The sequence below is a fragment of the Hyalella azteca genome, unplaced genomic scaffold, assembly GCF_000764305.2.
Source record: "Hyalella azteca isolate HAZT.00-mixed unplaced genomic scaffold, Hazt_2.0.2 contig5093, whole genome shotgun sequence".
In the NCBI taxonomy this organism is placed as follows: Eukaryota; Metazoa; Arthropoda; class Malacostraca; order Amphipoda; family Hyalellidae; genus Hyalella; species Hyalella azteca.
Window position 1 is genome coordinate 94,861 of NW_025935295.1, and position 14,002 is coordinate 108,862.

The following is a 14,002-nucleotide window of genomic DNA, read 5'->3' on the forward strand; positions in this document are numbered from 1 at the left end:
CCAATTTTAATCCAATCTTCGAGTTAACAGAGTGAAAGCATGTTTGTTCTGTCCGCAATAGCAAATTGGCTTCAAAAAACCCACACAAAAGCATTAATAAATCTACACTAGAAACAGTTCTGGCAAATAGATGTAAATAAATTTATCCAACATGCGGATCGGACTGAAGACTATTTCTCATTCGCCATGAAAACATCTAATTCATTCAACATGCGGACAGGACTGAAGACCATTTCACATTCACCATGAAAACATTGAATTCATCCAACATGCGGACAGGACTGAAGACCGTTTCTCACTCACCATGAAAACGTCGAATTCATCCAACATGCGGACAGAACTGAAGACCGTTTCTCACTCACCATGAAAACGTTGAATTCATCCAACATGCGGACAGGACTGAAGACCGTTTCCCACTCACCATGAAAACGTCGAATTCATCCAACATGCGGATAGGACTGAAGACCGTTTCCCAAAGTGCCAACATGAAGGAAACAGTGATGAATGAGCGCTCTCCGCCCGACATCATGGCAAGATTGCTCTTCTTGCCTTTACTGTAACAACAAAATATTATTTATCGCACATAGTCGCAACTACTAAAAAAAACTCTTCAGTTCAAGTTAATTTTTTAGTGAGAATCATAACAATCACTTATGTGCACAGCTATTTAAACCAGCTACGTTCTTACACAAATATTCAAAATGAAGAAAAAAAGAAGCGCACAGAAATTTATGAGTGAGGAAAAATCAACAGGCATCTGTTGACGAGTAAACTCACGTGGGGGTAACTTTAGATGACGAACTCTTACACGTGTTGATTGTGAGGAGCTTCTTATCATGATCGACGTCTAGAACACCCTTCAATTGAGGCAAAAATGCAGTGAGCGTTAATGGTCATAAAAGTTGTTTTGACATAACAATGTAAATCTGCCAGCTACGCGTTTCACAAACAACAATTCAAAATGAGATCGTATTAATTGAATTTCATTAATTTTTATTTTATAATGGTGATGACACTCACGTCTATGTTTCTGTTCCGTAGCGACCTGGCGAAGTGATGCTGAAGGTAAATGCTGTGGTACTTGCAGATGTCAACAAAATTAGCTTCACGTTTCTCGTAACCTTCCTGAAGTTTCTATTCAACGAAACACGAACAAAAATTAAGTAAATAAAATTCGAGATATTAATATAGATCATCTCACGTTCAAAAGAACCATAGAACCTATCAAGTAGTAGAGAGAACATCAGCAATAAACACAGCGCAAAGGAAAACATTTCGAGTTATTTTTGCAGCAGTGTTCACAGTAATTATAGCTGTGAATATCTGTAGAATATCTGACAGCTGTGCAGTTAGAATATACTTGAACTTCACTCGACGAGTGCTATTCTTTCTTAGACTTCCAACCGGTCAGAAGCTAATACTAATTTGATACAAATACCTACACAAGATACAGTTCATGATTCTGTATATGGAGGAAAACCAATAGTAGAGACACGCGTTAACAAGGAAATGTTTTTTAAATTGATTATTCTAATTAGATATGTACTAATTACTGATCAGATGATTATTCCAATTAGAAATTTATTGATAGCTGTCAGCTTATAAGCACCTCAGAACCATCGTACCTGCATTGAAATTCATCCACATTGGACATGTAAAGTTTAATCGTCGGTCACATTGAAAATCCAAGTTACAAAAACATCAATGATCATAATCCAAGTTACAGAATATTATATCCAAACACATCAAAGCCGTACCGTTAGAAAGTTGCTTTGTTTCGCAATTTCTGTCTTGGCTTTGTGATGTAATTTGTACTTCTCTTTGTACATCGTTGTCACCTCCTCAACCGACCCGATCTTTTTGTTTTCTTCACTCAGACGCGCTGAAAGCGACACTAGCTTCTTGTCGACTTCTTTGCTCGATCTGGTCAGTTAGCAGTAGAAATTTGAAATATTATGAGAACATACAATAAATGTAGATAGAATGAGAACACTGAAATATATTCTAGGACTTATGAACGCCAAAATATGAGGAAATACATGAATCTTCGTCTTAACACACAATTGAAGTTCTTTTTACAACACCACTTCAACTTCATTTCTTGTTGTTTGTTTGTTTGTTTGTCGGTCTGCTACAAATCTTATAATCGATAATTAACACACTTCTACATGTCCAATCTATCTGAAATTTTGCACACTTGCACAAAGTCAGAGGCAATAAATGAATCATTTGACAGAATAAATAATTTTGAAAATGTACAAAATTTTAAATATTAAAAAAAATTTGAAAATAATTTGAGAACTAATTTTTTTTCGATATTTGAAGATAAAATTAGAAATTCATTGTACATGTTTAACATCGGAGACACTAGAATCTTTAGAAGTGTTGTCTTTTAAAAAGTAATTTTTAACCGCATACCTACCGTATTATTTTCTAACCAAACTAGCCAGAGATAAATGGAATGGATTCTTCTCAACAAATGAAATTGCTGGAAATCGTTCAATTTCTATTCAAAACCACAATGAAAAGAATCATACTAAAACATTACATATGAATGGACCAACTCAAGAATTCAACTTAGCCTGGCAGCGACAGATATCACATTAATTATTATTATTGGAAGAAAATGTATACCTTTTGACGGGCACTCTCACTGGTTCGATCTTTTCTGCGGCCGCTATCGTCTCTTCAACTTTGCCTAAGGCAATCTCCACCAACTTCTGCTGTTCTCGGAGGTCATTTTCTGTTTTGTGTAGTTTTTGTTTTAGCGCCTCTTCTTTTTTGAGTAGCTGATTGACTTCTTCCATGCCCGTCAACATCTCATTCTGTAACAAATGGAAATCAACGTACACTTTATCCCGAGTATTCGTTTCGGTCGTAGCAGTCCCAGGCAACGATGGATCGTCGCCTCTCAGAGAAATGAGCGGGACTTTTCAAAATTAAGAGGTACACTTATCCTTATTGTGTGTCATGCTGGCGCAATTCGGCATGACCAACAGAGATATCATATCAGTGCTACGTCCGCCTTCTCTTCGTGCCGTGTTTAGAAAGTGCTCACTATTTGGACACTACGATTCTTTTATATTTTTGAGTATATAAATGCCTAGTGTAATACAAGAACAAGACTTCAACATTTTGGTCATTACCGCACCAGGAAGAGCGTTAGCGGCTTGATCGGCATCGCGCTGTAAAACCATGCTCACTACGGAGCTTGTTCTTCATTCACATTAGATCTCGTTATTAATCCTAATATATTTCTATTGGAACGCTATTTGAAAGCAACGGGTTTTTTTCCATATGTCAATGAGCGGCGAATACTTATATGGAGTCCTAAACTTATTTGACAGTCAGTGACAAAAGCCCTTCTTAGTCATCCGTAGTGATTAATGTTTTATTCTTCAAATTACATGCAATCATTCTTCGCTTGTCATTGAAATCAGTCCCCCTCAGTTTATCCGAGATTGTTAAGACAAAGTTACTTGAAGTTGGAATTTCTCATGGAATTCATAAACACTCTTACTTGGAATTCATTCATTTCTCATGGAATTCATTCATCACTCTTACTTGTTAGACGTTCAATATTATTTATCCTGGCATTGGTGGACGTGACAGGTAGAGCTACAGGTAACGTAAGAAATTATAAATGTTGTAATCACATTTACAGGATGTAATCACATTTACAGGTTGTAATCACATTTAACGGTGTAATCACATTTACACGTGTAATCACATTTACAGGTTGTAATCACATATACAGGTGTCATCTCATTTACAGGTTGTAATCGCAATTACAGGTGTAATCACATTTAGAGGTTGTAATCACATTTACAGGTGTAATCACATTTACAGTTGTAATCACATTTTAATTACAATGTTTTAATCACAATAATAATCACAACTATCTAAACTATACAGGTTGTAAACGTGGCAAATTATATAATTTGCCACGTTTTGAATAGCGCAAATCCTGCCTTAGAACACATGGTTAGTATAATGAAAATATTAGTTGGAGTAGGATGTAGTAGGAAGTTGGACCGATGGAAATGCTTACCATATGCGCCTCCATGAAAAAAGCATGGGTTCTAATGATATTGGAATTTTCTTACATTCACTACAATGGCTTGATTTCTTTCTTCAAACACAGATTTATTGTTCATGATAATTGTGTTTGCTTAGCTTTAAATGCCGCCAGTGATTGGCTCGTAAATATTTATGATGATTAGTTAGTCACATTAATTAAAATATTAGCCTCTGATTAGTAGAGGTAGACAGAGAAGCAAATTTATATATGCATTAATGCAGCAGGATGTTAGCACGGGGAAGTATTTTTTTGTCATAATTTAACCAGGTAAAGAGAATTTGAATTAACATGCACAGGAATATGTAAATGATCTAATTTATTTTATACTTAACGCATTAGAATCGGGATTGGCTTGAATATGTCAAGGTAACCACTTCAACTAATATTGCCCATTTTTTCCTAAATTCAAAAATACTATGATGAAGAATCATTTCTGCAAAAAACAAAGCAAAATAGAAAATACAAACGATAAAAAATTTTAAATATGTAAGATATGGTTTGATAATATAATTAATTTAAATTATTAGTCTTATTAAAACTATTTCATGTCTTTCGAGTTGTTTTATTGAAACTTAGAATTGTAGGGAAAACTTACTTTGATGTTGCTGATGCGGTCTTTGCAGGCATTCACTTTGCACATGGCTTCTTTTGCGGCGGCCTGAGCAGCAGCCATGAGCTTCTGTTGCGCAGCGGCTTCGGTTTCGGCAGACTGTAACATTCATACGTAATATTAGCTTATTTTGTTACGGAATCAGAACTATTTGTTTGTGTCAGAACATTTATATCATTATCCATTCGTGGTCCGTGGATATCCAAACTATATTAACTAACAAAAAATATTCTACATACAAATAAAACACAATTTTTTGGCACGAAAATTATTCAAGTACCGTACAACACTAATAAAAGCGCCAATTAGAATTGCTTTATGACAACATAGCATAAGTTTGAAGTTACGCTAGTTGCATGACCTGAGGGCTGAGGGAAAATATCACCATAATGAAAACAAACATGTGGTTTTAATTCATTTTGTGGTCATGTTATAATATTTGTTGTAATATTTGCTGACTTGTTCAGAGATTCCTCACAGATCTATGGTCCGCTGACAGAAACAAGTATAAACTTTCCGTCAATGATAAAAGCCAAGAGATCATACCATCTCAACAATTTCCTACCTCGTACTAATCTTACCATGTACTGCTCTCACCATGTACTGCTCTCACCATGTACTGCTCTCACCAAGTACTGCTCTCATCGTGTACTGCTCTCACCGTTTACTGCTCTCACCGTGTACTGCTCTCATCGTGTACTGCTCTCACCGTTTACTGCTCTCACCATGTACTGCTCTCACCGTGTACTGCTCTCACCGTGTACTGCTCTCACCGTGTACTGCTCTCACCGTGTACTGCTCTCACCGCGTACTGCTCTCACCGTGTACTGCTCTCACCGTGTACTGCTCTCACCGTGTACTGCTCTCACCGTGTACTGCTCTCACCGCGTACTGCTCTCACCATGTACTGATCTCACCATGTACTGCTCTTACCTTGTACTCCTGCTCAAGCTGCTGCTGCCTCTCCAAGACGCTTGCAAGTTCTTCCTGCAGATGGTTCAAATCGGGCGGCAGCGGCTCGTCAGTGACGTCATTCTGCAGCCTCGTCAGTGTGCTCCGCAAGCCGACCATCTGAACACAAATACATAAAATAAATGAACAGAAAAGTATTAGCCGGCGTCACTGATATCATTACCTGGAACCCTTATAGTAAAGATACATTAACCGTTGCTGATGTTTTCTGTACTCTGAAGATGGGTTGAATAGGGTGTATTTTAAGAGAACCTAAATAAATTTTCAAATTTATGAATTGAAATTCAAAGTTTGACCGCCGGAGTCGCAATCTGCAGTACCATAAATGTGCCCAACGGCCATGGCCATAGGCCGGCGGATTCTAGTCACAATGACCGCGATGAACTACGAACCATTGACATAATTGCGAAGCATACCTATATTAGACTTAGATCATCACTAACCTACAACAGTGAAGGTCACACCTATGCAATATTAATTTACGACCACCAACATTAGCCACAAACGACGCTTTATTCACGGTAATGGAATACACTTGGATAAAGATTAAACACTGTGTTTACAGATACATTAATAGTCTCAAAGCTTCTGGTTTCTGGAGGCCAAATACTAGTTACCATCAGATAAAAAGTTTAAAAAATAATTGAGAATGAAATAGCAAGACGTGTGCTGCGATATATTTAAAATGGACAAATCTAAATGATAAAATTTCATTAAATATGAAATTTTGTTGGCGTGTACTAGTAAATATTACAATTGAATTCGAATAAAATGCTGACTTCTCAGCAGGCAAACCGCCAACGAAAATGATGGAGTGCGTTCGCAACATTTTCAGTTAATTTTTCAGATGCAACTCAACCCATAAGAATCGATCACAAGATAATTAAAATTGATCACACGACTTAATTACTACAGGCAAATAACAGAAGACGGCATCAACGCCATGAGACATACCCTTTTCCGCCAATTGTTAAGATTGTCCTGGATTCTGCGTTGCTCGGATTCAAGAGTATTCATCTCCCTCTGCTTGCCTCTCATCTCCTCTCGCATCTTCTCGAGCTCTTGCTGACACGATCGAAGTCCGTTCTCCAAATCCCTGATGGATAAAAGTACATTTTAATTCCAGCTGCAGTATCTCCATTTGAAGAGTAAACTCAGAGTCTGAACCTCGTGATAATTCCAAGTTTAAAACAAAATATTGTTGGGAGGTCAATGACTAAATTTACAGAGAACCACACTGATCTTTATACAGTAATGGACCAAAAAATTACCAGCTTGACACAACACCCACTCTAAAACGAATAGGGCGTGCATTTTACGTGTATAATTACTTTCACTCACACAGAACGTTTGATACAGTAGCAACTTTAAGGCCATTTAGAAAAACGATCAAACAAAACATTGAAAACAGCAAAAGCCTCACTAGAAATAAAACTCTCCTTTCACTTCGCGCCTGAAATTCCACACGAATTTTCAACTAATAACTGGTAATTTTTCTATGAGCTTATATAGGCGAAAATTGCACATCCCCCTCCCGAAGTAAAATTTGTTATCCATTAGTTTTAGAATCACTCTCAATTTAAACTTTTAACAAATATATGCAGCTACAATAAGATTCCAGATTTAACACATACCTAGATTGCTATGAAATTATACGCAGATCAGAGGCTCCTTACATGGAACCTCATAAACTTTAGAGGCCCGCAAACTTTCGCAATCCAAATCCAAAATAACATGCTTCAATATACCAATTTCTTCAGTTAGAGATCATATCAAGTATACTAAATTAGGGACCTCACCTCTCCATTATACTCGAAAAAAAAATTAACATAACATTCAAACAAAACATTCAGCAATGGTTAATTTGTCACCCATCAGGAAACCGCCGAGTTCAGAAGATGAATGACGCACCATTCTCCCCAACAAAATTTATGAGCAGTGAGGAATAATTTACTACCCTCTGAGTAGTAAATTCAGAGTTCATTAGTAATCTTGGTACAGTTTAGAGGATGGAGAAGGGCCGAAGGTCTTACAAGATGTGGTCCTGAACGGAGACCTGGAGGTAGCGGGCAGGATTCTTGCCCTGACCGCCGTATACCTTGAAGTTCGGGTCTGGCAAGTACTTGTCGCCGTTCAAGGTGTATGCCACTCGGCAATTTCTAGGAACCCTAAAACAAATGAACACATAAAAAATATCAGCAGCCTCTCTCAAATAAATAGATTCTAATGCATAAAAAATATCAGCAGCTTCTCTCAAGTCAATAGATTCTAATACATAAAAAATATCAGCAGCTTTTCTCAAGTTAATAGATTCTAACGCATAGAAAATATCAGCAGCTTCTCTCAAGTAAATAGATTTTAATGCATAAAAAATATCAGCAGCTTTTCTCAAAGAAATAGATTCTAACTAATATCTTTCACAATAACATTAGCACAGTTTAACTACGAACAGGAAATGCGATAAAAAGGAGAGCTCTGAGGCTTGCTAGCATGTAAATAAAGTAACTGCTACAATGTGAAAATATTACAAATGAACATAAGTTTGGCTAAAGAAGATACTTTCGGAAAAGAAAACGCACTCTGGAAGATAAATTATTAAGAGAATGACTCTCAACTCACGTGTATCGGTTTTTAAGGATTGCACCAGCCTCTTCAGCAGTGGGCACGAGTAGGGTACTCTCCACAGAACAGCTGTCAATGACTGCATTGGCCACCACTGGGTGTGAGAACTTCAGTATAGACCACAGCGACCTGTAGCCATGCTCTGGGCTGTACGTCTCGTGTGGAGCTACGTCGTGAACCTGCAATAACAATGTTAAAATAAATAATAACCATTTTGTTATTTCAAATGTTGCCAATTATGCATTACTTCAGTAATTATTTCACTTAAAGTGTCAGAGAAAAGGATGTAATAAAATTTATGCAGCTTTCACAATGTACAGCACATGACCATTTTCTTTCGCACATTGCAACGCGTTTACTGACGGTTTTATATACCAACAGAAATTAAACATTGTTCAATAGTAGTTATGAAATTCATGAGTCACTAACATTAATTTGCACATCAAAATTTCACATAGGCTGACACCGCTAACAGACTGCATGACTTCACCATTCAGAGATTCATGAAGAAGGCTAGACTTTATGCAAATGGAGCACCAACCTTATCAGAGAATCTGCCGCAGCTGATATTTGGTATGCGATCGACGTGTTTGGCCAGAATAGTTTTGAGTAAGTTGCAGTCTTGCCACGAGTGACAGCGAAAGGAATTGCAGTAATTGCCCAGAGCTTTCTCTGCTATGTGCGCCCAGGCGGGGTCTCTCACCTCGATGAAGGCACCTGTGGGAATGATATTTCTTAACGGTTAGCAAGGCAGCTTTGAACACGAGCGAACATACGGTAAAATCTATCGGTAAACCATTATGAAAAACAACAAAATCTTACACATAAGACGAGATTGACATGTAAAATTGAGAATGCATGATACAATGATACAAAAAAAATTATATGTACCGCATTATCATGAAAGAAAAACATCAACAAGCGATAAATTCATGTCAACACATGGTAAAAAAATATCTATTCATGTCAGTTAATTGACATGAATAGCGATCACAAGCAGAACGCAATTGACATGATTAGAGGTCACTAGCAGAGCACAATTGACATAATTAGAGAGCACATGTAACATAATTAGAGGGCACATGTAACATAATTAGAGAGCACATGTAAAATAATTAGAGAGCACAATTGACATAATTAGAGAGCACATGTAACATAATTAGAGAGCACATGTAACATAACTAGAGAGCACAATTGACATAATTAAAGAGCACAATTGACATAACTAGAGAGCACAATTGACATAACTAGAGAGCACAATTGACATAACTAGAGAGCACAATTGACATAACTAGAGAGCACAATTGACATGATTAGAGAGCACAATTGACATAATTAGAGAGCACAATTGACATAACTATTGAGCGCAATTGACATAACTAGAGAGCACAAGCAGCTAGTCAAGCTCACCTAGAGGTCCGATTGGCTTCTTCTCAAACTTCCCGAGTTTGTTGGCTTTTTCAATGTCTGCGAGAGCCCCAGGCACCCAAGCGCCAAAAACCGTATATTTGCTGACCTTTTTGTTTTGTGCATTCTTAATGTTATCTTTTAAAGATCCTGCAAAAAAAAATTCAGATGATATTTCACAGTATATACAGAATAAAAGATTATTGAACGAAATTAAATCAGATGCTGTGCAGACCACAGCTGCCATCCTCTAAATGTAAAATAAAATGCATATAAGATACTAGAATAACGTCAACAAGCAGATTTACCAACATGTTGGCGGCCTTCAGTAAAATAGAAGAATGGCGGCATGCGCACTAGACCTGAGTAATTTATGTATGCATCCCGAATATTTCATACTTTCATATAGTGGTCCATACATTCATACAGAGTAATTTATACATTCATACAGTCGTAGAAATAGTAATAGACACCAATAAACATTCGAGAGTGATAAGCCACATTAAAATCATCAGCTCACATCCACCAGAAAAGTGTTATGAGGTAGGTAGTCCATCACGAGGACTCTCCTATAGCAATTCTTAACAAGTATCCTTCTTAGAACCGAAAGCGGCCAGAGCACTCACTTGTTTGCTGTTCGTATCCTTTTTCCTCGCACTTGAGGTCCTGCAGCTGCTCCCTGAGGTCCATGATCAGCTTGTTGTGCTCGTTGCACTCCTCGTCCGCGGCTGCACTCGCCTCCTCGCACTGCTTCATCTGCGCCTCGACCGCCGCTATCTCGGCCAGCCGCGCGCTGTTTTTCGCCTCCCAGGCGCGATGGTCGCTGCACAACACAAAAATGGCCGTGAAATAACTTTGATTTTCAGTTAATTTTATCAAAACAATGTTGATTACGACTTGATTTTATTCAAACAATGTTGTTTAAGATTAGATTTCGTTGAAACGATGTTGATAATGAGTATATTTAGTTGAAACATCGTTGTTTTGACGTCAGATGCCAGGTGGCTTGTAAGCAAGACATCCTCATGAAAAAAACTCGTCATTGCAGGGACATAAATTGATGGTGGATCAAGACAAGGGGATGAAATACTGGAAACATTTGTCAAGATAATATATTAATAGAAACTTGTTGAGGGGCACAACTTAATCTTAAATTATTTTATTGCACATTCTAGCGCGGTCTCTCATGGCAATCATACACGCAACAAGTGCAGTAATTATCACGAACGTAAATTAATGGTAAACTGACGACACAGGACTTCTCCTGGTGGCATTTTTAATGATAATTTTATTCACGGTAATTACTGGAATTTAATAAAACGCAGCAGACTGACTCTGCTACACTAAGTGCTGCTGGGAACACTAAGGGCTGCTGGGTTAGACTAAGGGCTGTTGGGAACACTAAGGTCAGATTGGTCTCCAGCAGCCGAAATGGAAAGGTTTCTATAAGCCAGTGCATAAGTTGTACATAAAAACTTCGGACAGATTTAAAGAAATTCGATTTTAATTTAAGAATTTCGATCATAATTGAAGGCATGTCAAGACAATAACAATACAAGAGCAAATCGCGAGCACTCACGCATTATGATCTTTGCTGAGGGCTTTCTTCAGAAGTCTCTCTTCCTCCTTCAGTTTATTGATCTGATCTTTTAGCATCTTCTTTTTTGATTGATGATCATTGTAAAGCCGTCGCTGGAGAACGTAAGAATCAGACTCTTTTTTACGGGCTTCTTCTTCTGTCTTTAATTCGTCCCCGACCACCTCGATATCTTTCTGCAGGTCACTGCACATATAAGCAACATGCGAATTAAGTTTATCCATTTGTTTGAGCTTTTCACGTTCTAAAATCATCACAAAAACAAACGTTAACTTGTAGTTGTATCAGGTAGGTATTTGAAACACTAAGCTAAACACATCAGCTGCCTTTCCATAATCAACAACAACAAAAAATACATTCATAAAATGTTCATCAGTAGATTTTTTTAATACATCCTCTTATGACAAAATTTGAGCAAGTGTTTCTCAAAAAACACAATAAATAGAATCGTGCAAAACTTTTGGGTGGATTTAACTAAAATTGGAGAAAACTTTATTATAGATACGTATAAGAACAAGCTATTTGCACAACTCGAAGTAGTCAATTTGTTTATATATGCCAAAGCCTGTTCCTGTACTTGGATTAAATTTCACAATTTAACTCACTTGTTCTCTTTTCTCCCAGCACGAATTTCTTTGGCAATCTCAGCCAAGCCATCCGTTATTTTCTGTTTGGTTTTCTTGATATTAGTGTGCTTGCTTTTCTGGGTCTCAGCATCTTGCTCAGCCTCTGCCACCTGCAACATTTAAAATGCACTTAAACATGTTTATAAGTAATTAAATTATAAAATTTTTGACACTGTTTCCTTGTGAGATTGAAAATTTGATGAATAAACATTAAAATTCTCTGCACTATAATGAATGAATTAGTAATATTGAAAATGGATAATATTAGAGAAACAATACACTCAATTGTCTCCTAGCTTGACAAATTCATGTGATATTTTATTGAAAATAACTCTGCATTTAAACTTTCAACATCTCAATTTTAAAAATATAAATGATAAGCTAAGTAACACTAAATCAAGGGATAATATTTCTGATTTTTTACTGTTAACTTGTATATATGTACTGCCGTCTTGAAGCTGAGGTGCCCTTTTCATATAATTTCAAAATCTCTTTAAGCATTGCAAAACCATATTACTTGATTAAGATTGATTTTCAAAGCCTTATAAAAATAAAACAAAATGTCCCATGGGAACCTAATATATCTCCTAATCAAAATTAAAGCCATTTACAAAAATTGAAAATTTCTTTCAGACCCTCAACAAAATGTGCACATAACAGTTCGTGTACGCAACTCATCATCTCCCCGACTCATGACTCACCAGAGTCCAACACAGCTCACTCCGTAATCTCTTCTCCTCATTTCTCTTTTCTTCAAGGGATACTAAGAATTCTTTCTTCTTCTTCCACTCCAGCATTTCCCTCTCCAGCTTAGGTAGGTTCTGATGAACCGAAACATTAATGGTTACATCAATTTAAAATATACAGAAAAAAATTAGCTTATTTTGAAGGCTTAAATATACAGAAAAAATTAGTTCATTTGGAAGGCATCAAGAGCATCAGCAACCAATGAGAATAGACTTTTGTCAGATATAAACTAGCTATATACAATAAATTATATAACTTCATCAAAAATATAAATGTAATGGATATGTTAAAAATAAAACTAAATCTGTATCAATAACTTCTAAGCACCAGGTGTATGAAAATATTTCAAGCCGAAAATTATGCACATTATGAATGAATATATTCAGTCCTATTCACAAACAAAATATATATAATAATACTATTTGAATTTCACTAGTCTAAGTTCAGTCGTTTCTGAATAAAAATAATATCAATATAACTATTATAATTTAGCTTGAAAATTTCCTCAAACCTAGCATTTTATTATTCTACAATTACAAAAATACTATTTGAAAAAAATACTCTGTTCAGTTTGTGTTTCCCCAAAACGAAATCTAATACAACTCAAAAAGCCTAAAATCCAAATAATCTACTGAAATACACATAAATTTCATAGTACAATCCTACCCTCAGGCCCAGCTACACGGCATTCAGAAACAAACCTTGCGTCTATCCTCGACTATTTGTTTAGAAGTGGCAACATTATTCTTCAGTAAATCGTAGTCATCCCGAACACACTGCATTTGCGTTGCTTCCATGAATAATTTGTACATAGTTTTTGGAGTCTGAAAATTGAACATAATATCAATCAATAATCTAAAATGCATACATACAGTGGGGGGAAATAAATATTCGTACACTTGAAAAATCGTATTTTAATGTATGTAAGTACACAAACTTAACAGGAAAAGTGATTTAAATTATGTATAGAGACGCATAACATTCAAAAATACTATCAAAAGAAATTAAATCTCAATGCAACAAAAAACAATGCAACATGTTCACTTTTCGGGGTGAAAAAAGTATTCGTACAAAACAATAAATCCGCATTATTTTAATTTAATACTTGGTTGAATACCCTTTATTCAGCTCAACAGACACCAGTCAGTGAGTGAGTGAGTTTGGTGTGAGTGAGTGAGTGAGTGAGTGAGTGAGTGAGTGAGTGAGTGAGTACTATGCATCTCTATACATAATTTAAATCACTTTTCCTGTTAAGTTTGTGTACTTACATACATTAAAATACGATTTTTCAAGTGTACAAATATTTATTTCCCCCCACTGTACAAGTCAGAGGAAGGAAG

The 14,002-nt window shown here is 36.4% G+C and overlaps 1 protein-coding gene across 1 annotated transcript in view; it reads right to left on the bottom strand.

Annotated features, from left to right (window-relative positions):
• Positions 1 to 14,002, bottom strand: part of LOC108672530 (structural maintenance of chromosomes protein 6) — a 32,857-nt gene that overhangs the window by 2,547 nt on the left and 16,308 nt on the right. The window contains exons 5-21 of the mRNA XM_018160217.2: positions 13,364 to 13,486; positions 12,617 to 12,736; positions 11,895 to 12,025; positions 11,272 to 11,475; positions 10,319 to 10,515; positions 9,696 to 9,842; positions 8,827 to 9,002; positions 8,283 to 8,464; positions 7,697 to 7,831; positions 6,618 to 6,759; positions 5,625 to 5,762; positions 4,677 to 4,790; positions 2,635 to 2,825; positions 1,758 to 1,923; positions 1,021 to 1,134; positions 778 to 857; positions 422 to 554 (exon numbers count right to left, since the gene is read on the bottom strand). Of these exons, the coding sequence (XP_018015706.1) occupies positions 422 to 554; positions 778 to 857; positions 1,021 to 1,134; positions 1,758 to 1,923; positions 2,635 to 2,825; positions 4,677 to 4,790; positions 5,625 to 5,762; positions 6,618 to 6,759; positions 7,697 to 7,831; positions 8,283 to 8,464; positions 8,827 to 9,002; positions 9,696 to 9,842; positions 10,319 to 10,515; positions 11,272 to 11,475; positions 11,895 to 12,025; positions 12,617 to 12,736; positions 13,364 to 13,486 (2,493 nt within the window). The remainder of the gene's footprint in view (positions 1 to 421; positions 555 to 777; positions 858 to 1,020; positions 1,135 to 1,757; positions 1,924 to 2,634; positions 2,826 to 4,676; positions 4,791 to 5,624; positions 5,763 to 6,617; positions 6,760 to 7,696; positions 7,832 to 8,282; positions 8,465 to 8,826; positions 9,003 to 9,695; positions 9,843 to 10,318; positions 10,516 to 11,271; positions 11,476 to 11,894; positions 12,026 to 12,616; positions 12,737 to 13,363; positions 13,487 to 14,002) is intronic.